The sequence below is a fragment of the Eleutherodactylus coqui genome, chromosome 7 (assembly GCF_035609145.1).
Source record: "Eleutherodactylus coqui strain aEleCoq1 chromosome 7, aEleCoq1.hap1, whole genome shotgun sequence".
Classification (NCBI taxonomy): domain Eukaryota; kingdom Metazoa; phylum Chordata; class Amphibia; order Anura; family Eleutherodactylidae; genus Eleutherodactylus; species Eleutherodactylus coqui.
Window position 1 is genome coordinate 84,286,428 of NC_089843.1, and position 27,700 is coordinate 84,314,127.

At 46.0% G+C, this 27,700-nt stretch overlaps 1 protein-coding gene across 1 annotated transcript in view; it reads right to left on the reverse strand.

Moving 5' to 3' along the window:
* The window catches only part of EVC2 (EvC ciliary complex subunit 2), a 127,608-nt gene that overhangs the window by 88,436 nt on the left and 11,472 nt on the right, over window positions 1-27,700 (reverse strand). The window contains exons 3-7 of the mRNA XM_066573293.1: window positions 18,256-18,419; window positions 16,484-16,540; window positions 7,519-7,699; window positions 5,219-5,328; window positions 4,536-4,598 (exon numbers count right to left, since the gene is read on the reverse strand). Of these exons, the coding sequence (XP_066429390.1) occupies window positions 4,536-4,598; window positions 5,219-5,328; window positions 7,519-7,699; window positions 16,484-16,540; window positions 18,256-18,419 (575 nt within the window). The remainder of the gene's footprint in view (window positions 1-4,535; window positions 4,599-5,218; window positions 5,329-7,518; window positions 7,700-16,483; window positions 16,541-18,255; window positions 18,420-27,700) is intronic.

Consider the following 27,700-nt stretch of genomic DNA (forward strand, 5'->3'; position numbering starts at 1 on the left):
TCACCGCATCTCCCTGATCAACCCAGTCAGTGATTCTGTCATAGAAGGAAATTAGATTTGTCTGGCGTGACTTGTTTGTTACAAACCCATGCTGGCTCTGGTTAATTACTCCATTCTCATCCAAGTACTTGCATACATGCTGTTTAATAATTTGTTCAAAGATCTTTTCTGGTATAGAAGTCAGGCTCACAGGCCTGTAGTTTCCTGGATCCACCTTCAGCTCCAGTGAAACCACTCCAGTCTTTGAAGCTCTTGCAGAAGACCTCTGAGGATAGTGATTGACTGCGGCAGTTTGATGACTGGTACACGACTACTGCAGGAGCTTCCAGGACATTGAATTACCCTTGAAAGCTATCACAGGAATAGTTTAATCTCAATGCAACACATGAGATAAACCCCCATGTCATACGGAATGCACACACAGCATATAGAAGAGGCTTGCTTATACGAATAGGGCATTTTCTTGTAAAAGAAAGAAACTTTTACAGAAATACTAGACAAAATTAAAGTCCTTGAAACATAAAATAAATCAATACAAACAATAAAACAAGCGGTGAACTATTACAATGTAGACAGACACTTCACAACATATTGCTTCAGAATACGAAAGAAAACTAAAAAGAATCAAAACCCAATATTACTCACAAAACAATAAATCTGGGAAACTAACAGCTTCTCTACTCAAGGCCCAACATCTTAAATCACAGCTCCCATAGATACTAAGCCCAAATGACGCAGGAAGACTAACGAATCCAGCAGATATAGCAAATAGTTTTCGAGACTATTATTCAGCTTTATATAACCTGAAGGATGACCCTTTCATGATTCCAAGTGCAACTCATGTTCATGTTCAAGCGTTCTTACAAAAGATTAATCTACCCAACTTCTCCACAGTCCAGAAAGAATCTCTGACTCTCCCATCACAGTAGCAGAAGTATTTAAACATGTTAATTCTTTACTGGTGGGTAAATCACTGGGCCAGATGGACTCAAAACTGCTTACTATAAAACTTTTCAAGCTATCCCATCTCCGCATTTGTGCAAAACCTTTCAGCTAGCAGTTACAGAAGGTTCTTTCCCAAAGGAAAACTAACAGGCTTTAATAGTTACTCTCCCTAAGGCTGCCTGTTTACGGGCCGTGACGGAATATTGCTGCGGGTTAGAAGGGGGGAGCACTGACAGGTCTCCACGGTGAGCCTATCTAATAGATAGGCTTACTGCAGAGAATCACGGCAAATCGCAGGATGCTGCGATTTCAATCCAGCAAATGGAGAATCGCTGATACTCTACTCGTGGGTGTCGGGCTGTGCTTTCCATAGTTAGCCTATGGAAAGTGTTCACTGCGTTACATGCGGCCAGATTATCGTTGTGGATAACGCAGTGACATATCGCCTGTCGACAGGCAGCCTAAACCGGGGAAAAACCCAGATGTCCCCCAGAACTTCTGACTTATCTCATTATTAAAATTGGACACTAAAATCTAGGCAAGAATATTGGTCTCTAGATTGGCCCCTATTCTACCAACATTAGTTGGGGAAGATCAAGTGGGATTTGTGAAAGGCCGTCAAGCACCAGATAATACTAGGAGAGTACTAAATATCACACACTTTCTAAAGTCTAGGAAGCCCCCTGTAGTGTTATCTTTGGATGCTAAAAATGCGTAACTTAAAAACGCGTATATGCCCAATTTATGCGTAATGCATAAATTGGGTGTAAGCGTTTGTGACTTTGATTATAATGGGTTTTGGGGGTTCATTTTTTCAAGATAAATCTGCTTTGTATTCCAATCCTTCCGCTTGTGTCTTTACAAATGGCGCCCTATCAACAGAATTTAGCATTATGAATGGCACTAGACAAGGCATCCCACTAACTCCGCTGATCCTTATTTTATCATTATAACCACTAGCCTATATCTCATATTGGAAACACACAAATCTCATGCTGCGTTTAGACGGAACAATATTATTCTGAAATTCATTCCAACTAGCAGAACTGAACGATATAATGGTCCAGTTAAAATGCGAGCCAAAGACTAAACAGTGAACCAGAATCATTCGTCATTCGGTTTCAGCCAGCATAAAAATCATCGCCGGCTCGTGCTCTTATTGCGCAGTTTGAACACTGATTGTTCAGCGTTTCACATAGGAATATATCTATGAGCCTACACCAATGGAGCTACAAGAAGAATCCCTCAGACTTTCTAAATTCGAAATAACATGGCTAGGAAGGATAGCCATCTTTAGAATGCTTTTACGTCCAAATTACTATACTATACTATCCTGCACTCTCCACCAAAACGCTTTTTTTACGGTTATAAACCGACTGGTGTCACATAATTCATTTGAACAGAACAGAAATCTAGTTAGTCCAGCTAATAAAATACTTACTAAGGATAGATGGGTGGGAGGACTGGGTCTTCCAGATATCTATGATTATTACTAAGCCACTCTAGGCTCTCAATTAGCTTCATCATGAGGTTCTGAATCCCAGAAACATTGGGTTCATATAGTAAATTTAGCAAATCCTTGCTTATAATTCCTCTGTAGCAACTCCATATACCATCCTATCTTCCCCATTAACTGATATATGTTTATAACGTGGAACATATTCCATAACCATGGGAAACGCCAAGGGCTTCTTCCTGAAGACCCACTCCAATATACTATCCCTTTCCGAAATATCTGTAAATGGACTGTATTGGGTATTACTACTCTGGTGCAATTGTAGCAGGGAGGAATACTTATCATATGCTCCATTAGTATCTCAATACCATCTGATCCTGAAGATCCATCACAATATCATCTACAAATCTGCCACTTTGTAAGTGATCATAAACCCAGTTTGTTTCAAGATAATCTATTGTATTTAAGAGATTTTCTAGAGAAACTAAAGAATTTAAACCTATTTATGCCTTATTCAATAACCGAGAATCCTTTCCAAAAACATATCCACTAAAAGAATGGGAAAGGGATCTTGCTCAGACGTTCAGTGATAGAGATTGGGGACAGGCCTTTTATCTGACACATCAAGCACTTGGGGTTCTTTCACACAGGCGTTTCAGTTTTCATCCGCCAGCAAGCCTGGAATTCTGTTGGTTGGGAAGACAGAGTTTAGCGCTGCTAAAGTCTTTCCCCCTCCTCTTGCTGATCGCGGCAATAGAAGCTCCCATAGAAGCCTATTGGGAGCTGCCGGCAAGGGGAGAGGAAGGGGTGTTAGCAGCGCTTGACATGCTTATTTCCCTCCCCCTTCCCTTTTCTGATGGCTCTCATAGGAGTCTATGGGAACGGCCGGTATATTCCGTCAAAAGATGGGAACAAGTCCTATCTTTTCCGGCCACACGTAAATGCGGCTGTCCGGAATCCGCAGCATCTGTACTTCCTATCTTTTCCGGAGGGTTGGTTTTATGTAACATCCTTAGGCCAGGCTCACATGAACGGGTTGTAATCCACTTGTGGATATCTGCAGTGGAAGACCTGCGAGTGATCATGAAAATGAATTGAGAATGGTTGTATATACATGCAGTTTTCCACGTGGATGTACATGTATGAACAGCATATCGTCCACGTGGACGAAAGCTTGCATGCAGAGAATGACATCAAAACATCACATAGTTGACCAGCTAGGCGAAAATATTCTCTCTTTCTCCCCCCAGCTGGACTGGTTGCGAGCAATTCACCACCCATACACAATGTTAATTGCGGGTCACACATCCATAGACATCAATAGAGCCAGCAGAATCTGCGCTAAAAAAAAAGAGCATACTGTGATTTTTATTCTGCTCTCGCAATACACAATTTGTACCCACAGGTGTGAAAGAAAATTCACACAGCGACAAGCCACAATTTCACCTCAGCCACCAGCTGAAGTTCGTAAAACACGTGCAGCAGATGTGCGAAAGCTACGGGCGAACATGTCTCCTCAGCGAGCTGCTAAAGTTCGTAAATCACATGCAGCTCATATGCGAACATAACGCAGCAGAGCTGTGTGTTTGTGATGTGCATGTAGCAGAGCTGTGTGTGTGACGTGCATGTAGCAGAGCTGTGTGGTGTATTGCACGACTAGAAACACTGGTAATATAATTTTCTTAATAAATACTAGACACTCCATATAGATACACAGGCCTACTTTCACACACAGTACATACTGTGCAGGAATATCCATCAGTTAGAAGAGTGAAGCTGTTCAAGTTCTTCAGCACTGCCTCCCTGTCAATGGTGCAGTAGGAGAGGGGAAGGGTTGCGCTCCCTCCTGGTCAGCGACACAGTAATATAGATGGGGAGTGGCGGGTACACCACACAGTCAAAAAGGAGGGGCCTGTGTGGTGGGCTTTCTCTGACATTACCTGGATTGCAGAGGGGGAAGCTTCAAGGACTGAATTAGTTGAGGTTGACCTCAGCCGCTTGGTAGGATGGTGGGACAGCAGCCAATAGAGGATTATAATAAAGATGGTTTGGACGGCAGTGGGAGCCTTCGGGCCTGGGGTGGTCGCGCCTATTGTAATCCGCCATTGGGTGGGAACCCATATGAATAACTTACATTTGAGATTTCTTTGGCAGTCACAGAAAAGGGGGCCATCATTTTATATGTTGCTCCAGAGATCTATAATCAGAAATAGAAAGTTTTCCATTACACACAGATTTTCACCCTCCATTTCTTACATGAGAGATATATGGTGCTGTAATAGGAAGTTCAACCATCTGGTTTCCATTCACAAGCACAGATATTGAATGGAGCAGCAGTGCACATGCTTGACCACTGCTACCTTCCATAAGCTACATCTCTTCTACAGCTTGGGCATACATTGCGCCTGCACTATAGAAAGGAGCAGTCATGTTCCAACTAAGAGGCGGATGAACAAGGGAGAAGATCACATGATCAACAGACAGCATCTCCGAATGCAATGATAGCTGCTGCCCTCTTCAGGTCACATGATGCTGGGGACAACGGGGGTCAGAAGTTTTAGTCAAAATGAAGCACAATCGGTAAAGTTACTGGTATACTGACCACTAAAACACTGCCCCAGATTTGTACTTCAACAGACAACCCCTTTAAAGGTATGTTTTTAAAACAAAGTGACTTTTATCTAAATGTAAGTGAAGTAAGATTTTTGGTGATATTATTTGTCTGCAACCCAAGAGTCCCTTTAAGAAGATATTGAGTGTTTTTCTAAACATTTCTTCTGAATGCCAGGGAAGAAAGCTGTGTTTGGTAAAGTTTACCTCTGAAGAATTCTGAAAGGTTATCACAGCAGGAAGGAAGAGCACCAGCCTGTTCTTGGCCTCTTTTGTGTTTAGTGAAGCGGTGTATGATACTTGGAAGGAGTCTCCAGCTACAATAGGAAAAGACAGAGCATGGGATACATCATAAAGGTACATGTATTGCCTCTTTTCTCTCCATTTTCATACCCACTGATAATATTTGGATTTCTTAACCCCAGCCTCTTACAGAATCCTGGTCTAATTACACAGAATTAGGTCTTCTACCCAAAGGCCCATAAAAATTATCACCAAGCATTCTCATAGACGTGAAAGGCAAAATATGACATGCATATCAGCAATATGGGAAGTACATTTGGTGGGCTGAGAAGCAGATCGCAATGAACTAATCTGATTCGTCAGATAAGGGTGAGACTTTTAGCATTACTTTACATGCGACAAATATTGAAGCGTCCAGGAGTTGCCCCAAAGACTGTTGTTCCTATTCTTTCACACAGCAGTGATAGTCGTTCAGTAAAGGAAGGTGAAGCACACTGGAGATCTCTTCCACCAACCTGCCTCCATTTACTGTGAACAAGCAGTCATTCAAAGATGAACAATTCCTGTTCACACCGAGGGAGTCGCTCACAAGTCATTTAGTTTCAGTGAGCCAAAACAAAGCGACTAACAACTACTAAGCAATTTCTTGCTCAATACCTTGTTGGGTCCCGTGTTTACACAAGACAACTATAACTGAAAAATCGCTCATTTGAGTGATATTTTTTGGCCAATAGCTTTCCCCTGTAAAGCTGCCCTTACCTCCAGTGATCAAAGGAGACATCTCTCAGACTGGTGACATCTGTTGTTGTTTATTTTCCAGATCAGTATCCAGCTCAAAGTTATTCCTCAAGACCAAAAACCTACAGCCTGCAGTCATCTGTTCCTATACCCATACCTAAACCATACAGCCTGCAGTCATCTGTACCTGCACCCATACCTAAACCATACAGCCTGCAGTCATCTGCACCTGTACCCATACCTAAACCATACAGCCTGCAGTCATCTGTACCTGCACCCATACCTAAACCATACAGCCTGCAGTCATCTGCACCTGCACCTGTACCTGTACCTAAACCATACAGCCTGCAGTCATCTGCACCTGTACCTACACCTAAACCATACACCTGTAGTCATCTGTACCTGTACTTATAGCTAGACCATACAGCCTGCAGTCATCTGCACCTGTACCTAAACCATACAGCCTGCAGTCATCTGCACCTGTACCGGTACCTAAACCATACTGCCTGCAGTCATCTGCACCTGTACCTGTACCTAAACCATACAGCCTGCAGTCATCTGCACCTGTACCTACACCTAAACCATACAGCCTGCAGTCTTCTGTACCTGTACCCATACCTAAACCACACAGCCTGCAGTCATCTGTACCTGTACCCATACCTAAACTATATAGAGCCTGCAGTCATCTGTACCTGTACCCATACCTATACCATACAGCCTGCAGTCATCTGTACCTGTACCCATACCTAAACCATACAGCCTGCAGTCATCTGTACCTGTACCCATACCTAAATCATACAGCCTGCAGCCATCTGCACCTGTACCCATACCTAAACCATATTGTGTACAGCTGCAAAACAAATTTACATACATGATCTAGACCATTGGCATAAGCTTTTTAAACATGAAAATGTGTTAGTAGCCTCTTAGGCATGGCCATATCACTGTATACAAAAAGATGTATACATCTTATACGAATAGCTGTACATATATAATCATATACAGGAGATACCCAGGTTACACCAACATGGTACATATCACTATATACAGGGAGATGTATAAGTAATGCCAGGTGTACATATATAATTATATACAGGAGATACTCATGGAAGCCCAGCCTAATGCATATAATCAGATATGAGCATAGCAGAAGGGGATGTATCATATCGTCTCTTTCTATTTCCTTACTTTACACCTTTTAGCAGCAAAAATAGTCATTTTTTCTGATATTCCCTACACTGCAATCCACAAGCGGCAATCACTGCAATGAATAGATCAAGAACAAAGTAGTGTGATTATGCTTGTATCCTACATACTCTTTCCTTCATATGAATTGAAGACTTTTCTCACATAGTGACACATTCTATATACGAGCATTCATGGAAAGTTATGCTATGTCCTGAATTAAATGGATCTTTTCTTCTGCTCCCCACGCTGGACGTCAGCGGCTGTCGCACACAGTATAGTGTAAGACCCGCACTGACGTCTTCTAGATTCTCCAGTCTTTATACAGATATGGTCATCACCTCTTAGAGAGTCTTTTCGGAAGGTCTGAATAACGGAGCTGCTTATGTTAGAGCGGTTTTCTTCTATGAACAGGCCTGTGATGTTATCTAGGAGGCTGATATCAGACACGTTCGCTGCAGAGGAGGATGCTGCGGTATTATTCATGATCAGTGCAATGTAGGCCGTCTGCTGGTCCTTTACCTGTAACAAAAGTGGAAATATACTGTGAGCTGATCACCCTTCTAGTACACCATACCCTTCACCGGACAACCCTCGTCTCTATGTCCCAAAATCTAGATTTAAGGGTAAATGCACACGGGTGGAAATGCCGCGGCGAGATTTCCTGCAGCATTTCCACCCATGCACGCTGCCATAAAATTGCATTGGTTTATGCAATCCTCTGCAGACAGCCACGATTTAACCGTGTGAAAACTCGCACGGTAAACAAATCGTGGAATGTCCCATTTCTGTTCGAGCTTCGCAGAGGCCCGCACAGAAACGTCACCACTGGCCAATTGTGTAAATATCAATAAAAACCTAAAACTTTGAGTTGTTCTAAAACATTTGACAGGTATTGTGTGTATGTGTAATATATATTATACGAGGGGGTGCTGATAGGTCTTTGGCTTTAACCAGAATGAATCAAGATAGGAAGATGAAACTTTACATTTATTCCACATACTCTCCACTGATGCCAACACACTTCTTACAATCGGTATTCCAAGTTCTGTAAGCCTTTCAAAAAGAAGGATTTTGGTTGTGCCTCAAACCAGTCATCCGTAGCAGCCATGGCATCAGAAATGGGGTGAAATTTGGTCCCCTTGAGGTGCTTCTTCAGGTTTGGAAACAGATGATAGTCGGAGGGAGCTAGATCTGGTGAATAAGGTGGGTGGTCAACCAGCTGGAAGCCTAGCTCCACCAGTTTTGCCGTGGTCGCTTGCGCAGGGTGAGTGGAGGCGTTGTCTTGCAGGAACAAGATTCCTTTGGACAGCTTGCCGCACCTTTTGGACTTCAGAGCTGCCTTCAATTGGTCCAAAAGTTCAATGTAATACCTTGCATTGATGGTGGAACCATTTTGAAGGTAGTCCACTAGCAGCACGCCCTTCTTATCCCCGAACACAGACGTCATCACCTTAGTGGCTGATTTTTGCACCCTGACCTTCTTTGGGCGAGGAGAACCACTGTGCCTCCACTCTTTTGACTGCTCCTTGGTTCAGGTCATACAAATAAATCCAGGTCTCATCCATAGTGACCAGTCGATCCAGGAAGTTCTTATCAGTCCGGAAACGCTGACAAATGGACCAGGAAGTTTTCACTCGCATGCTTTTCTGATCTGTTGTCAAACATTTGGGGACCCACTTTGCCGATAGCTTCTTCATGTTTAAATGTTCCTGGATAATGACACAAACACGTTCACAAGAAATCCCCATGATGTCTGCTATTCCTTTAGCTGAAATTGGCCAATTCTCCAGTATGAGGTTGTGCACAGCATCGACGATCTCCAGAACAACAACCTCTTTCAGTCGTCCAGGACATTCCTCATCATTGGTGCTGAAGTGGCCCGTTTTAAATTTGGCAACCAGTTCTTAACTGTAGAATTTGAAGGGCATTGATCCCCCAATGTCTGCAACATATCACCATGAATATCCTTCGCGGACTGTCCTTGCAGAAACATGAATTTTATCACTCCTCTGCTCTCATTTGCTGTGAATATCGCCTTAGACTCCGCCATGTTGTTTTCCCGCGTGCCTAGATCACTGTTGCCATAAGCTACAAACACTAAATTTTGAAAACATATATTAGACACATAAGGCTTTCATGTGATGTAACATTCGTTACCATAGAAACAAAAAAAGAGCACAAAGCCAAAGACTTATCAGCAGCCTCTCGTACACTGTATACAAAAAACATACTAATAGGTGAACATACACTCTATAGCCTCCCTCACACGGACGTTTTTAACGCGATTATCGCTGTGCTGTTAACACCACGCTAATCATGGTATAACGCCCCTATTGTTTTCAATGGGACTGCTCAGAAAGCGCTCAGTCGCAGAGCTTTCCAGAGCCGCGATTTTCGACTGGTGTCTTTTCTATATTTGCCTATTTAATGCACCTCATCAATGATGAGGTATGCTAAACTGTGCCTTTGGCTGCAGCTCCTTGTGGCCAAAAGCGAAAGTAAAATCGAGGCACTTACCACAACGCATGTGTGAGGGAGGCCTAAGGCCACTCTCACACATGCGTTATCAAAACGCTGTGTTCGAAATCACGACGTTTTACCATTATTTCATGTGGCGCTTTGGAACGTATCTGGGCTAACTAGACTCTATCGTGACAATCAAGGCTGGTATGCAGAAACGTATGCACAATTGCGCACACCTCAGCATAACGTACTTGTGCCATGACCTAGTCTGTTTTGTGCACGTATCTGCATGTTTTACTGTACTTTTTTTGCATGCAAGGGATGGGGTTTTCTTTTGCATGTGGGACACAACCACCCCCCGATTATATTGCCATGTAGCCCAACGAGTTCCAGATGTGTTCTTTTTGCCATGGTATTACGCAGCGTATTACGCATCTCCCTACGCAGCGCCTTGCTTAGTGTATTGCATATCCCTTTGCGTATGGATTTGCCCCAACCCCCCCCCCTAGACTTGTAATGTATATAAATTCATTAAAATCAACAGGCTCCATTCTCTGTGTATTACGTGTGCAAATTTTGTGCATGCAAAAACGTGCGCAAATAAGCCCATGTGAAGCCGCCCTTATCCTACATTCAAAGGGCCCACCACTCTGAGCTCCTACATACAGATACTAGTAATTTCCCCCTTTTACAAGCTGCACCTGAAACTCCAAGGCATTCCAATCTATAATGGTTTTCTAATAGTCCATGGGAAATTACAGATTATTTTCGGGCTGCCTCTGCTGCTGTAAATGGCAGCTTACATTTTCATGAAATCCACCCTGGAAGTATTTTACCTGGTATAGGGACCAATTCCAATATGAAGACTATATAAGGTAATTGCCGTTTAAGCAATTCCCTAGAGAATAAATACATCTTTTACACTTTGCTATAATTCTGTAACCAACACTGGAATGTGCAGACGTTTTTGTCATCAATGTAACTACCAGTGAAAGTTCTCTCACTTTGTGGTTAATTGGCAAAGTGCAGGTGCGAAAACGATGCTCGGAATATAAAAGGGTATGACAGAGGGCTGTGATGGATTCCGTCACGGAGAGCAGCGGGGTGAGTGACGATTGTGGAATCTAAAAATAACTGCTGAACACAAATGGTGGCTTACAAAATGAAGAATTAATCAGTGAAAGGTGTTCAGATGCGTCCAGGGCATCAATGAGGGAGGCAAATTAACAGTGAAATGCAATCAATGCAAAAACGGCGTCAGGGAGCGAGTAGGTAGCGACGGAGAGGAATCTGTTAATGAGTATGCAGCGCCAAATCTACAAAACAGCACAATGCAAGAACACGTAACCATCTGTCAACCCTTTCATCCCAAGCTTATTTCATGCAAATGTTTTAATTGAACGATTGGTCTGGCCATTTACAGAAATTTTATATCCGAGTCTCATCTAGTACCCCAATTTTTTGGGTGCTTAGAGATTAGTTCAGTTGGATTTTCTAAGCCATTCCCCAATACAAAGTTAAAGGGGTTGCAGCAGAATCACGTTATCTTCTAAGCAGAGGATAGGGAATAACTTGCTTATCGGTGGGAGTCTTACCACTGAGACCCCCACCAATCCCAAGAATGGGGTTTTGTGTCCTCCCTCATCCGCACTTCGGGCTTACTGTACTCCACGCAATGAGGAAAAAACTGAATGGAGCGCTGGTCATGCAAGCGCCCTGATGCTCATTGACTTTCAATGGGACTGCGGAAATAGCCAAGTGGCACCTGCTAATTTTGTAAGATACATTGAAATGGATGGAGCGACGATCTCACATGCTTGGCTTACGTTCCGTTAATTGTAACGTCATTGCAGGAGGAGAAGCTGTAAAAAGTATTAGAACATCTATAGTAAATATAAAAAGTCTACACACCCTGTTAAAATGCCACGTTCTTGTCATGTTAAATAATCTGACAAAGATGAATTATTTCACATTTATTCCCACCATCAATGTGACCCGCTATCTGAACCATTCCATTGGAAAACAAACTGAAATCTTTTAGGGTGAAAAAAAACCCAAAAAATTAAAATAATGTGGTTGCATAAGTATGCACACCCTAAAACTAATATTTTGTTGATGTACATTTGACTTTATGACAGAATTCACTCTTTTTTGGTAGTTGTCTATCAGCATGGCACATCTTAACTTGGTAAGCTTTACCCACTCTTCCTTGCGAAAGCGCTCAAAATCTGGGATTCAGGTCGGGGCTCCGGCTGGGCCATTTCAAAACTTTAATCTTCTTCTGGTGAAACCATTCTTTTGCTGATTTGGAGGGATGCTTTTGGGTCGTTGTTGTGCTGACAGGTGAAATTCCTCCTCATCTTCACCTTTTTAGCAGAGAGCTGAAGGTTTTGTGCCAAGATGGACTGATATTTGGAACTGTTCATAATTCCCTCCACCTTGACTAAAGCCCCAGTTCCAGCAGCAGAACAACAGCCCCAAAGCATAATGCATAATGCACATTCGTTTAGGAATTATGACCAAAAAGTTCCTCCTTGTTCTCATCAGAACATAACACGTTCTCCCGCAAACTTCTGGCAGACATGACGAGAAGAAGAGGTGGCTCCCCAACTGCATTTTCTTTAAAAACAGTCACACCCAGGGGGTCCTCTGTATATTAGCTTGTGGCAGCCGGTACTCAGCTTGATTCTGTCAGTGACTAAATGGTACTAATGAACTTGGACTGTGAGCATCCAAATCACAATATATGGTAATGAGTACAGTTACGCTAAAGGACCTGAAACTTCGATTACATTCACTCAGCGAGAGGACTAGTTTTTTTGTTCCACAGCCTGGAGCCAGAAACGGCTTGTTACTATTGCTGACATATAACCATCGCACAGACTTAAGGCCAATTTAGACACAACGATAATCGCTCATAAGATGTCTTTTGAGCGACTTTTGAGCGATAATCGTTGTGTCATTTACAGCGCAAGATGATTGCTTAAACGTTGAACGTTCTCCTTGTGCTCTGAGTGGAGGATGCTGAAGACAAGCGGGGCCGCTTGTCTTCTGCATCCAGCTGTTCCCCGCTTAGAACACCCGGTTGTTATACAGCCGAGTGCTGCGAGCGTAGGATGCAGAAGACAAGCGGGGTGTTCTTCTGCTTTCAGCTGTTCCCCGCTCGGAGAGCCCGGCTGTTATACAGCCAACCGCTCCGAGTGGAGGATGCAGAAGACAAGAGGGGTGGCCCCTCTTGTCTTCTGCATCCATCTATTCTCTGCTCAGAGCGCCCGGCTGTTATACAGCTGAGCACTCCGAGCAGGGTATGGAGAACAGAGCTGGACTGCTCTGTTCTTCATACCCAGCCTGTCATCAGGGAGCGGGATACAGCTGGAACAATAGTGTCAGCTGTATCCCGCTGTGAATTCGTGATAAGGCTCATCATTGTCTTTCAGCTTGCTCTAAATAGGCCTTAAGACACTGTTGTATGGTCAGACATGCCACAAAGTGAAAGTTGTTAATAAACCATTCAAGTCTGCACAGCAAGGATGTCTGACGAATATTCTTACACGAAGAACATCCATTGAGCCCTCGGCCCCCCATAATGTCCCGGGCACAGTTAAGGACACTAGCCCCACCATACCATCACTCAAGCAAACGGCGGTCGCAAAGGTCCCCCTGTTGGATAGAGAATCACCCCAACCTCCACCTTGGCTCGTTCCAACAGCTGTATCGCCTCAGCCTTGACAATAAATTCAATGTTTGTACACATATTCCTTTTCACGTAGCCTTCCATCAGTTACTAACATGATTCGAGACATCTCCTGTGGCAGAGACAAGATTACATAGAGCTGAGCCGTAGCAGACAATTATAAAATAAACCCTCTCTAAAATATATAAAGCTTGTAACTAACTAATTCTGTCTAGGAATTAAAATCTCCATTGTGCCAGTCACAATCCAGGCTTAACAGATTTGATAAAGCTCTGCCATATTAAATCCTGCTGTTGGGAGGGGAGTACAGCGCCTGACGGCTGAATCATTGTCTGTCCGTAGGCTTTTATCTACTTGGGTTGGGAAATGTCTAACATATTCAGGAACATTGCGGGGTACTTTATGGGCCTTACATGTGGTTATTTATTGCGGGGCTACACAAAATAGATTATTTGCCCAACTAGGGCTGAATAATTCCAAGAAGCCAGGTGGCCCGTGCACCTGTATACTTGCTGCTGGAATCTAACTTTTTGGAGTTATGCTCTATTAATTACATCTGGTTAATTACACCAGTGCTTCCCAAAAAATTTACAGCCTTGGTGCACCCCTGGGAATTTTTTTTTAACCACAGGGCGCCCCTACAAGAAAGAGGGTATGGTCAGGGGGCCTGGTTTTGTCAAAACATGATTTTCCTATGATATTTTGCATCACTTGACCAGCGGCGTTGCACTCACTAGAGACCGCCCCGTGAAGGAGGTTCAGGAGAGAGGGAGGGAGTGCAGGATCTTCTGAAATCAGTTGTAGAAGTGCTGCTAATTTCAAGTCAAAAAGCATACCAATGGTGCATATTTTGACTCTGTCTTTTGTGGCAATGCTGTGGATTATGCTAAGGAACTTCTGCTACAGCCTAAGGCTGGGTGCTCACGGGGGTAATTTGCTGTGGAATGTTTGCAGTGGACATTCTGCAGCAGATCAGCAGAGGAAAGTTTGTGTAGAATTTACCCTCTCACTGAGAAAAGGTGAATTCCCGGGGCAGAAACGGCAATAAAATTGACATGCTCTGGAATTAAATTCTACACCACATGTCAATTTCTACACGGGTTTTGTGCAGATTTTTTCTGCAGCTTGTGGACAAGATTTTCAAAATCTCATCCACTTTGCTGCTATTGTAAATGCAGCTGAATTTCTGCCCCATGTGGAGCCAGTCTGAAGGGCTTGACCAGGCAGAGCCCACAGGGATAAACTGGGGTCAGAGCGGCGGCACTGCTACAAAGCAGTGTAGGGGCTAGTGTTTGTAATTACAGGCGCAGCTCACATTAAAATCAATGAGAGCTGGGCTCATGATTGAAGGCTGGGGTCCCATTGATTTTAAGAACAGCCATGCCTGCAAATATGAGCACCGACCACCACGCAGTGGCCGGAGCAGCGCTTCTGCTACAACTCCGGAGTATCCTAGTGGGTGCTGCCTGGAAAACCTATTTAATGTTGGCCGAATGATTTCCAGACTAGGAATCGCAGCACCCCTGGCTGGTTCTCATGGCACACAAGGATGCCGCAGGACCCTGGTTGGAAATTGTTGGTTTACACTATTGAGTCTGAGCCTACCAAATAATTAACCTTTAAAAATGGTTCAGTTGAAAAACGGACAGTAATGCTATACTGCAAGCGCTGGCCACCATTTCTATAACTGGCACTAAGCAACTCCCTGATCCTCAGATTGAGACACTTATAGATTTCTGTACTGTATGTGTGTAGTAGGGTCATAGGCTAGGGGCAGCTTGATCATCAACATTACTTACACACGAAGGCCTCACCAGACCACATTGTTTCCCCACATAGACTGGGGCATTGATGGTCATGGTTACTTTCTCCTCCCTCACTGATAGCGAAAGTATTAGGAAATCATGGCCAGTTTCCAGCAACACTGATTTGGACATAGGCCCATTTAGTTAGCATAGCCCAGACGGTTCTGATGTAGCTAGTGAATCTAATAGAAGGGGCCATTGCAGAAATAACAAAACTGATTTATTTGCAATAGGCAACAGGAAAACAACAGAAGAGTTGTCCAGTTTCACAGACTTTCTCCTAGTAGTCCAGAATGGCACAGTCCTTAGACCCATTAACAAGAAAGATTTTGATAGTCCTGTACCCAGTTAACAAGGATTGCTTGTTAACTGGACTTGTGTTGGACTTTGCCCGACATCAGAGCTATGCAGGAAGATCTGAATGTCGGACGAGGTCTGACACTGGATTGGTAAGGGTTAGTGCTAAAATTAATTATGTCTCTGTAGGGTTAAAAATGCACTTATGGCAACCGAATTCTGTGTCAAATATATTTACATGAGAAATAAATTCAAAATCTACAATAAAGAAAGAGACCTTTTTTTTTTTGGGTGGGGGGGGGGGGGGTCCAATTTTAACGTGACTGTTGGGGTTTAGCGATTGGTGGGAGTCTAAGCATCTGGAACCCCACAGATCAAAACTCCTGACACGTCACTTTGAAAAAGCTTAGTTATACTCTTGATGTCTATGGACATCTTTATAGAGGGCATACAATTAAAATACCATTTCTATTATGTGGGTCATACCGTAGGTGGGATAAATCTGCTCATAATCTTACGGTTGTGATCATAGCTAGAGGTTCAAGTACCAAGTGGTTCCAGAGGTGACGGTAGCCACTTATCTGCTACCTTCCTTATAATATCAATTGGAAACCAATGCATCAGATGGGCAGCGTATATGGGCTGGCCATGAAAACACAGCTGATATATACTTGTGTGAAAGAGCCCTTATAGTTAGACAGTGCAAACTTAGACAGATGCGTCAGATGACACAGTGACTCTGTTGGACAATAAACCTGGTGTATCTTTAGACTGTCTCATACAACCTATTAGATGGCTCAGTGCAATCCAGATTTTGTGCTAAAATTTGGGTGCAGTTTTTGGAGCGTGATGTCACACGTAGGCCACAACCCCTTCCCCACAAAGCCATGCCCCCTTTTTAGACACATCAATAAAAGAAAATGTGTAAAACACATGATAAATGTGATGCAAAGCATGCAAGGCAGATTTCTGGTGCAATCTGTGCTAGTAGGCTGGTGAAGCTTCAATAGTAAATCTGCCCCATTTTGCGACGGCAATACTCACAATTGCACATTTCTGGAATGCTACAGCCCCAGTACCAGATGGCAGAACATCCCGAGGCTGTAAAAAACATAGAAAATTAGAAATTAAAATTCTGAGATTGTCGAAGATTAAGAAGCAGGAGAGAAAACCTACTGATAGCAGGAAGAGCAGGATGCACTCACTGTACGTACATCCATAAGGAGAAACCGCAACCAGCAATTATCCCTGGTAGTTACACGGCCAATAGCGAGTTGAGCCCGACTCACATCGCACAGTGCATGGACACCCCATCCGTGTTCTGGGCGACGTATGGGGCACCGCACACCTCCATGTACTAGTCTTGTGCGAGTCTCACAAGGACATGCTGCGATTTTTCCATCTTGCAGGATTTCTGCAAGATAAAACATACCTATGTGTAGGACCCCTTCGCTAGGTGGAACAGGGGGGAGCTCTCTTTCTCCCCCCCCCCCCCACTCCCCGCTGCAACCCCCGTTCACCCCCGGCGCCCCCCGAATCTTTACGCCCAAGTAGTCAGTTACTCAAAAAAAGCGGCGCTCGATTGCGAAATCGCCCTAAACGAGTAGGTTTGCTCATCTCTATTCATGATGTATTTATGCTATAAATTTGTAAAGGTAATGTATCCATGTACTGAGCTTGATTCTGGTGCTGTATTTATGTTAAAAGCTTGAAGCTGTATTCATGTTATGAGCTTGGTTCTGGTACAGTATTTATTCACTAAACTGTTCTGGTTTGGGTAAACTGCTACCTTGCTACTTTCTGCAGTAACAGAATACAGGCAGACAGCTTATCAGTGTAATATATATATCAGCTAAGTATCCGCAGCTGATTTTAAGTCAAAATCTGCACCAATCCTCACTAAAATCAGCAGCATTTCCGCTAAGGCTGGGTTCTCACACGCCGGAATCCCAGCAGAAATCTTGCGGTTTAGTCGCAGCGAAAAACTGCGAGATTTCCGCCGGGAAAGCGCTGCTTCAAAACCTGCAGCACTTAGCTGCGGGTTTTGGAGCGGCTTGGCCGCACGCTTTTCTGTCTCATAGAGGAGAGAGCAGCCGCAATGGGAAAAAAAATGAACATGCTGCGGCCAGGGAATCCACGCTGCAACGCCGGCTTCTGCCGCGACCGATTCGCCGCCCCGTGTGGACGAGATTTCCGAGAAATCTCGTCCACATGGTTGGCTAATCCCGGGATTAGCGTCCGCAGGTGAATTTGCAGCAGAAAAATTCCAGACGGAATTTCCGCAGCAAATCCGCCCTGTGTGAACCCAGCCAAAATGTGAATATACCCCAATCCTTCCTACGAGAGCTTTAATGGTCCCAGCTGCACTCTGAGTCACATTTTAGTATAGTTGCCAGCACATTGGTTCTTCTAATACAAAAAGACATGTAGACAGGAGCACTAAGCCAACTTCACAATGCACAATAAATATTCACATTTTAAGAGCCGCTGTTAAACTACCCATGAAAGAGAGCAGCAGAAAATTAGTTATTGATTTCCACTGACGAGAACACAAATAATTTGCTTTGACAAGAGTGCACATTATTTTACCATAAACGTAAGGGAAAAGAAAAAAGCAAATGCAGAATCACTGAACAAGAATATGGAAGGAAGCCGGGGAGCAGAGAGAGCCGACATGTCACTGGCAGATGACCTGATTTACTGGCTACATGCAATAAACTCCAGAATTATTATTTCATCCAGTATTGAAATAAAACACACAAGTCAGAAGAAGTGACAGATCGACTTTAAAACCCCTTTAAAAGGCCTTCACATACTTGGTCATTGAGGGTCACTGCCGCTCGTTTAAACAGTCTTCTTATTCTCCTTGGCGGAATTACGCCTGGAACTGTCTGGGCCCACAAGTTGTCAGACGACGCTGATCTCAGGATCAAGCCCAACACCCCAGTTGACAGCACCGGATTGTGATCCAGATACATATCTAAAAGAGATAGACACCAGCATTATCATTGAGGGGAAAAGATCAATGCCATAAGATTCCACTGGTCGTTTCCAACAGGTTTTATAGTATCCCAATAAAGATACAATAGGCTTTATGCACAAATTGTTCAACAACTATCGGCGCAATCAATTAGAAACTGTAATCTAGTTGTTATGTGAGCAACACTGACTTTTTTTTGTTAGGAAGCTTTTTGTGCCTATGGGCCAGCCATGCTATTTGGACAGTGCCCCCCTTATTGCTACAGAGCGGTGCTGTGACTATATGTTTGCAGACTGTATTCTCTATGAGTAGCAGATAGTATTAAAACAGAAGCTTATACTCTGCCTGCAGATCTACAGGGCAATGCAGGAGGTGACCAATTCCAACCACACTGCAAGAAGCGTTGTCATTGTACAGCTGAGCAATGGAAGAATATTCTATGAAGTGATGAATCGCGCTACTCTATCTTCAGATCAGATGGTCATACCTGGGTGTGGAGGATGTCTATTGCCTGAGCGTGTTCTGCCAACAGTTAAGTGCAGCGTGGTTCTGTTACGGTCTGGGAATGTTTCATATGGCATGGTCTCGGTCCGTTGGTTGTGGTGACAAAAACCATGAACACAGAGGTGTGCCTTGACATTCTAGACAATAATGTGCTGCCAACAATCCGGTAATACTCTGGGAATGGTCAGCAATACTTCCTATAAGACAACGTGCAGAAGCCAATTACCCCATTATGGGGGAAAAAATTCCTTCCCAATTCTATAATGGCAGTAAGAATAATCCCTGGATCAACGTGTAAAAGTTCCTACTTGACTCTAAGACTGTCAGTCAGAAGATCCCAGGATCAACAACCCTTCTGGTCACCTAATGTCTGTATCCTGTAATATCATAGCGCTCTAGAAAGACATCTAGTCCCCTTTTAAACTCCTCTATGGATTTTGCCATCACCACGTCCTCAGGCAGAGAGTTCCACAGTCTCACTCCTGTAACACTAAAGAACCCCCTTCTATGTTGGTGATGAAACTTGCTTTCCTCTAGACGTAGCGGATGTCCTCTTGTTACCGTCGCAGTCCTGGGTATAAACAGATCATGGGAGAGATCCTTGTATTGTCCCCTCATGTATTTATACATAGTTATTTGGTCTCCTCTTAGCCGTCTTTTTTCTAGGGTAAATAATCCCAATTTTGATAGTCCTTCCATTCCGTTTATTAATGTAGTTGCCCTTCTTTGAAACCCCTCCAGCACTGCAACATCCTTCCTGAGCATCGGTGTCCAGCACTGTACACAGTATTCCATGTGAGGCCTGACAAGTGCCTTATATAGTGGGAGGATAATGTTCTCGTCCTTCGCCCCTATACCTCTTTTAATGCACCCCAAGACTTTATTTACCTTTACTGTCTGCAAAGAGATGTTCCGCTTCGGACAAGCTCTTTTTTGTTAGAAGGGTTCCCTGATGATGAGCTGATCACAGGGAGCTTCTGATCAAGGTCTCTAAATATCCGTGCTGCGCCACCACAGGGCAAATGAAGCATTAAGCAGTACTTATAGAAATCAATGGGTTGTCTGTGTAACATACGCAGGATATCTAGTTTAGAAAAACATATTTCCATACACTGTAATAGGATATTCTGAACTATTAGACTGAGATCCCTTGTTCGGAATCCTCATCTATGTAGCCAGCTTAAAAATAAATAAGAAAAGAGCGCTTCCATAGACATCACCAAAATAGAAGATTAAATATTTAGAGCAAAGGTGCTCACATGGGAGCGCTAGCGGAAAAGCGCTAGATACAGAATGCAACAGGACAGCTGCAGCCTTTCTCCAGCCTGGGGACCGGGAACTGGTCCAGTATATCAATGGACTTAATAAATTAATTGAAACTATTTGACTATTTAAACAAAAATGTTATATTGTTATTAGAGATGAGCGAACGTGTTCGTCCGAACTTGATATCCGTGCGGATATTAGGGTGTTCGGGATGTTCGTTATTCGTAACGAACACCATGCGGTGTTCGGGTTACTTTCACTTCCTTCCCTGAGACGTTAGCGCGCTTTTCTGGCCAATTGAAAGACAGGGAAGGCATTACAACTTCCCCCTGTGACGTTCAAGCCCTATACCACCCCCCTGCAGGGAGTGGCTGGGGAGATCAGGTGTCCGCCTAATATAAAAGTCGGCCCCTCCCGCGGCTCGCCTCAGATGCCGTGTGAGTTAGATGAGGGACAGTGCTGTTTGTACCGGAGCTGCTGTAGGGAAAGAATTGGTAGTTAGTGTAGGCTTCAAGACCCCCCAAAGGTCCTTATTAGGGCCACTGATAGCTGTGTGTTGGCTGCTGTTAGCAGTGGCAATTTTTTTTCCCCTCAAAATCGGCTCTGCAGAGCGTTGCACCCGGCATTAGGGACAGAAGTGTTGCATAGGCAGGGAGAGTGTTAGGAGTGAGTGTAGCCTTCAAGAACCTCAACGGTCCTTTCTAGGGCCATATTTAACCGTGTGCAGTACTGTGCTGGCTGCTGTTAGCTGTGCTGCATATTTTTTTTCTTCTCAAAATCGCCTCTGCAGAGCATTGCACCCTCCATTGATACTGCAGGGAAAGAATTGTGTAGGCAGGGCCACAACACAGTTATTATTCATTGAATATACGCAGTGCGGCCTTTTGCTTGTAAAACAAGTGAAAAAAATTCTATTTGACCTGCCTCTGTCCGTCCTAAGGGCTGTGGACACGTGTCGGCTGCGTGTGCAACGTTTAAAAATCAGACGCACCCAGCTACGTTTTACTCCTGGCTTCGCCATTTGCTTTCCTTAATTGGGAAAAAAATACCTGCTCTGCCAGAGTTATAATAACTCTGCTACCCTCACGTTCTGTGACACATTAGCAGGGCCACAGCACAGTTATTAAACTTCTCATGTTCATTGAATATACGCAGTGCTGCCTTTTGGTGGAAAAAAACTGAAAAAAAATCTATTTGTCCTGCCTCTGTCCGTCCTAAGGGCTGTGTGTACGTGTCGGCTGCGTGTGCAACGTTTAAAAATCAGACGCACCCAGCTACGTTTTACTGCTGGCTTCGCCATTTGCTTTCCTTAATTGGGAAAAAAATACCTGCTCTGCCAGAGTTATAATAACTCTGCTACCCTCACGTTCTGTGACACATTAGCAGGGCCACAGCACAGTTATTAAACTTAGATTATTCATTCACTAGAGGCAGTGGGGCCTTTCGTTTTCAAGAAAGGGAAAAAATTATATTTGGCCTGCAGTCTTGCGCCAATTTATTTCCTGCCTGTGAAATCAAATCACTGGTAATACAGCATGCTGAGGGGTAGGGGTAGGCCTAGAGGACGTGGACGCGGCCGAGGACGCGGAGGGCCAAGTCAGGGTGTGGGCACAGGCCGAGCTCCTGATCCCGGTGTGTCGCAGCCGACTGCTGCGCGATTAGGAGAGAGGCACGTTTCTGGCGTCCCCACATTCATCGCCCAATTAATGGGTCCACGCGGGAGACGGTTATTAGAAAATGAGCAGTGTGAGCAGGTCCTGTCCTGGATGGCAGAAAGTGCTTCGAGCAACCTATCGTCAACCCGCAGTTCTGCGCCGTCCACTGCTGCAAATCCGAATCCTCTGTCTGCTGCTCCTCCTTCCTCCCAGCCTCCTCACTCCACTACAATGACACCTGCTCAGGAGCGGGAACACTCCCAGGAACTGTTCTCGGGCCCCTGCTTAGATTGGGCAGCAGCGGTTCCTCTCCCACCAGAGGAGTTTATCGTCACTGATGCCCAACCATTCGAAAGTTCCCGGGGTCCGGGGGAAGAGGCTGGGGACTTCTGCCAACTGTCTCAACAACTTTCTGTGGGTGAGGAGGACGATGACGATCAGACACAGTTGTCTTGCAGTGAGGTAGTAGTAAGGGCAGTAAGTCCAAGGGAGCAGCGCACAGAGGAATCGGAGGAAGAGCAGCAGGACGATGAGGTGACTGACCCCACCTGGTGTGCAACGCTTACTCAGGAGGACAGGTCTTCAGAGGGGGAGTCAAGGGCATCAGCAGGGCAGGTTGCAAGAGGCAGTGCGGTGGCCAGGGGTAGAGGCAGGGCCAGACCGAATAATCCACCAACTGTTTCCCAAAGCGCCCCCTCGCGCCATGCCACCCTGCAGAGGCCGAGGTGCTCTAAGGTCTGGCAGTTTTTCACAGAGACGCCTGACGACCGACGAACAGTGGTGTGCAACCTTTGTTGCGCAAGGCTCAGCTGGGGAGCCAACACCAACAGCCTCACCACCACCACCATGCGCAGACATATGATGGCCAAGCACCCCACAAGGTGGGACGAAGGCCGTTCAGCGCCTCCAGTTTGCACCCCTGCCTCTCCCCCTGTGCCCCAACCTGCCACTGAGATGCAACCCCCTCTCAGGACACAGGCATTCCGCCTCATGGCCTGCACCCACACCCTCATCTCCGCTGTCCTCGGCCCCATCCAGCAGTGTAGTTCAGCGCACCGTTCAGCCGTCGCTTGCGCAACTTTTGGAGCGCAAGCGCAAGTACGCCGCCACGCACCCGCACGCTCAAACGTTAACCGTCCGCATAGCAAAATTCATCAGCCTTGAGATGCTGCCGTATAGGGTTGTGGAAACGGAGTCCTTCAACAGTATCATGGAGGCGGCGGCCCCGCGCTACTCAGTTCCCAGTCGCCACTACTTTTCCCAATGTGCCGTCCCAGCCCTGCACGACCACGTCTCCCGCAACATTGTACGCGCCCTCACCAACGCGGTTACTGCCACGGTCCACTTAACAACGGACACGTGGACAAGCACAGGCGGGCAGGGCCACTACATCTCCCTGACGGCACATTGGGTGAATTTAGTGGAGGCTGGGACAGAGTCAGAGCCTGGGACCGCTCACGTCCTACCCACCCCCAGAATTGCGGGCCCCAGCTCGGTGGTGGTATCTGCGGAGGTGTATGCTTCCTCCACTAAAGCACCCTCCTCCTCCTCCTCCTCCTCTGTCTCGCAATCAAGATGTGTTAGCAGCAGCATGTCGCCAGCAGTCGGTGTCGTGCGGTGTGGCAGCACAGCGGTGGGCAAGCGTCAGCAGGCCGTGCTGAAACTACTCAGCTTAGGCGATAAGAGGCACACGGCCCACGAACTGCTGCAGGGTCTGACACAGCAGACCGACCGCTGGCTTGCGCCGCTGAGCCTCCAACCGGGCATGGTCGTGTGTGACAACGGCCGTAACCTGGTGGCTGCTCTGCAGCTCGGCAGCCTCACGCACGTGCCATGCCTGGCCCACGTCTTTAATTTGGTGGTTCAGCGCTTTCTGAAAAGCTACCCACGCTTGTCAGACCTGCTCATAAAGGCGCACCGGCTCTGCGCACATTTCTGCAAGTCCCACACGGACGCTGCCACCCTGCGCACCCTGCAACATCACTTTAAGCTGCCAGTGCACCGACTGCTGTGCGACGTGCCCACACGGTGGAACTCTACGCTCCACATGTTGGCCAGGCTCTATGAACAGCGTAGAGCTATAGTCGAATACCAACTCCAACATGGGCGGCGCAGTGGGAGTCAGCCTCCTCAATTCCTTTCAGAAGAGTGGGCCTGGTTGGCAGACATCTGCCATGTCCTTGGTAATTTTGAGGAGTCTACCCAGGTGGTGAGCGGCGATGCTACAATCATTAGCGTCACCATTCCTCTGCTATGCATCTTGAGAAATTCCCTGCAAATCATAAAGGCAGCTGCTTTGCGCTCGGAAACGGGGGCGGTGGAAGACAGTATGCCGCTGGATAGTCAGGGCACCCTCCTGTCTATTTCTCAGCGCGTACAGGAGGAGGAGGAGGAGCATGAGGAGGATGAGGAGGAGGGGGAAGAGACAGCTTGGCCCGCTGCTGACGGTACACCGGCTGATTGCCTGTCATCCTTTCAGCGTGTATGGCCTGAGGAGGAGGAGGATCCTGGCAGTGATCTTCCTAGTGAAGACAGCCATGTGTTGCGTACAGGTACCCTGGCACACATGGCTGACTTCATGTTAGGATGCCTTTCTCGTGACCCTCGCGTTGCACGCATTCTGGCCACGACAGATTACTGGGTGTACACACTGCTCGACCCACGCTATAAGGAGAACCTGCCCACTCTCATTCCCGAAGAGGAAAGGGGTTCGAGAGTGTTGCTATACCACAGGACCCTTGCGGACAAGCTGATGGTAAAATTCCCAGCCGACAGCGCTAGTGGCAGAAGGCGCAGTACCGAGGGCAAGGTAGCAGGGGAGGTGCGGAGATCGAGCAGCATGTACATCCCAGGCAGTGCAACAGTCTTTAAGGGCCTGGCCAGCTTTATGGCTCCCCACCAAGACTGTGTCACCGCTCCCCAGTCAAGGCTGAGTCGGCGGGAGCACTGTAAAAGGATGGTGAGGGAGTACGTAGCCGATCGCACGACCATCCTCGGTGACGCCTCTGCCCCCTACAACTACTGGGTGTCGAAGCTGGACACGTGGCCTGAACTAGCGCTGTATGCCCTGGAGGTGCTTGCTTGTCCTGCGGCTAGCGTCTTGTCGGAGAGGGTGTTTAGTGCGGCTGGGGGAATCATCACAGATAAGCGTAGCCGCTTGTCAACCGACAGTGCCAACAGGCTAACACTCATCAAGATGAACAAAGGCTGGATTTCCCCAGACTTCTGTTCTCCACCAGCGGACAGCAGCGATACGTAAGCAATACGTAGGCTGCACCCGCGGATGGAAGCTACGTTCTCGCTCACCATCCAAAACGGGGACATTTCTGCTTCATCAATCTGTGTCTAATATTCCTCCTCCTCCTCCTGCTCCTCCTCCTGAAACCTCACGTAATCACGCTGAACGGGCAATTTTTCTTAGGGCCACAAGGCTCACTCAAATAATTTTTCTGAACAATTTTTATAAGTTTCAATGCGCTTAAAAGCGTTGGAACTTTAACTTGAACCAATTTTTCGTTACACTGGGCTGCCTCCAGGCCTAGTTACCACTTAAGCCACATTAACCAAAGCGATTCACCTGCCATCTTGGTTGGGCATGGCCAATTTTTACTGAGGTACATTAGTACACCAATTTTTTGGGGCCCTCACCTACAGTGTAATCATAGCAATTTGTATGTTCTTCGCCTGCACTCATGGTACAGAAAGGTGTGTGGGGTTGGCCTACACTTTAGCTACATAAATGTAACTTGGGCCTTGGCTATACTAAGGCTACTGAAATGGAACTAAGACTGCGCTCCCACTATACTGCTGCTTCAGAATTGTTACTGGGGCCTGTCTTGAGTGCTACTATTGCTGACATGGAACGAAGACTGCGCTCCCGCTATACTGCTGCTTCGGAATTGTTACTGGGGCCTGTCTTGAGTGCTACTATTGCTGACATGGAACGAAGACTGCGCTCCTCCTATAATGCTGCTACTGATATGTTAGTGGGGCCTGTCCTAATGCTACAGCTGAAATGTTAAGAATTCTGGGCTCTGCCTATACCGCTGCTAATGGTATGTCTCTGGGGTGTGGAAACAGAGGCTTCCCAAAGACATGATGGCGGCGAGGCCATTTCCCACCAACGCGGTTACTGTTAAGGTGCATATAACCACGGACACGTGGAGAGGACACGTAGTGCCTCAAAAACATCCCCCTCCTCCTCCAACAGGGAAAACATTCTTGGCAAATGCCTTTGCATTGGTTCGTCTGGTGGCAGTCCAAGAATTTCACCTTTACCGACACAACAAGAGAGCCCCAACACCATCCCCCCACCACGGCCCACTTAATCCTGGCCGCATTCCGAAAACCAACAAAATACAACCGTGCTACTAGGTCCGCAGTCACCACCACATTACCACCAACGCGGTTACTGTTAAGGTACATATTACCAGTCTGACTGGGGCATGCAGACACCTTGACAGAATGAATAGTGTGTGGCACATAGGTTCCCAATTGCTATGCCCACGTGTGCAGCTCCTGATGGCGGTGGCACAGGATTCTATTTCTCATTGCTTCTGTACAGCATTGTGGGCTATCGCCCCGCCCCTTTTAAAGATGGTCGCTGCCTAGCCGTGCCAACCCTCTGCAGTGTGTGCCTGCGGTTCCTCCTCATGGCAGATGCACTTCTAAATAGACATGAGGGTGGTGTGGCATGAGGGCAGCTGAAGGCTGCGCAGGGACACTTTGGTGTGCGCTGTGGGGGGGGAGGGGGGGCGGTTGGTCAGCATGTAACCCAGGAGAAGTGGCAGCGGAGTGTCATCCAGGCAGTGATTGTGCTTTGTTGTAGCTAGTGTGGTGCTTAGCAAAGGTATGCCATGCTAATGAGGGCTTTTCAGAAGTAAAAGTTGTTGGGAGGGGGGGGGGCCCACTCTTGCCGGTATTGTGGCTTAATAGTGGGACCTGTGAACTTGAGATGCAGCCCAACATGTAGCCCCTCGCCTGCCCTATCCGTTTCTGTGTCATTCCCATCACTTTCTTGAATTGCCCAGATTTTCACACATGAAAACCTTAGCGAGCATCGGCGAAATACAAAAATGCTCTGGTCGCCCATTGACTTCAATGGGGTTCGTTATTCGAAACGAACCCTCGAACATCGCGGGAAGTTCGTTTCGAATAACGAACACCCGAACATTTTGGTGTTCGCTCATCTCTAATTGTTATCAATTATACTACATGTGTTTTTATTTTATTTATTTCTATATAATGAGTACTTTACACTGATTGCCCACATCTGGGGATTGGTGAAGTTCCCCATTATGTCAGACAGGGCCAAAATAATTTTCAAAGTTCTATTCCTTTGAAAGATAACCGTTAGTTGTTCCAGGATCTCATTTGTGAGGAAGGGGTTCACCCTTCAAAGTTTCCCAGTATTTTGAAATGATGGATTTTACTTGTGAATTAATACGGGTGATAAACAATGCCTCAAAGTTATGTTCTCTGGTAGTGGTAGATCCATGCAGGCAGGGGCGTAACTATAGAGGGTGCAGGGGATGCGGTTGCACCCAGGCCCAGGAGCCTTGGGGGGCCCATAAAGCCTCTCTTCTCCATATAGGGAGCCCAGTACTATGAATAAAGCATTATAGTTGGGGGCCCTGTTACAGGTTTTGCATTGGGGCCCAGGAGCTTCAAGTTATGGTTTAGGTATGGTACGAGTACAGAAACAGATAGGGGGGGGGGAGGGGCAGCTCACATTTTGCATCAGGGCCCCTGAGCCTTTAGTTACGCACCTGCATGCAGGCATACACTACGACCCCGTGTTAAAATTCTTGTATAGGAAGAGTTAACTAATTCTTCCGAGTGATCCCATTTACTAAA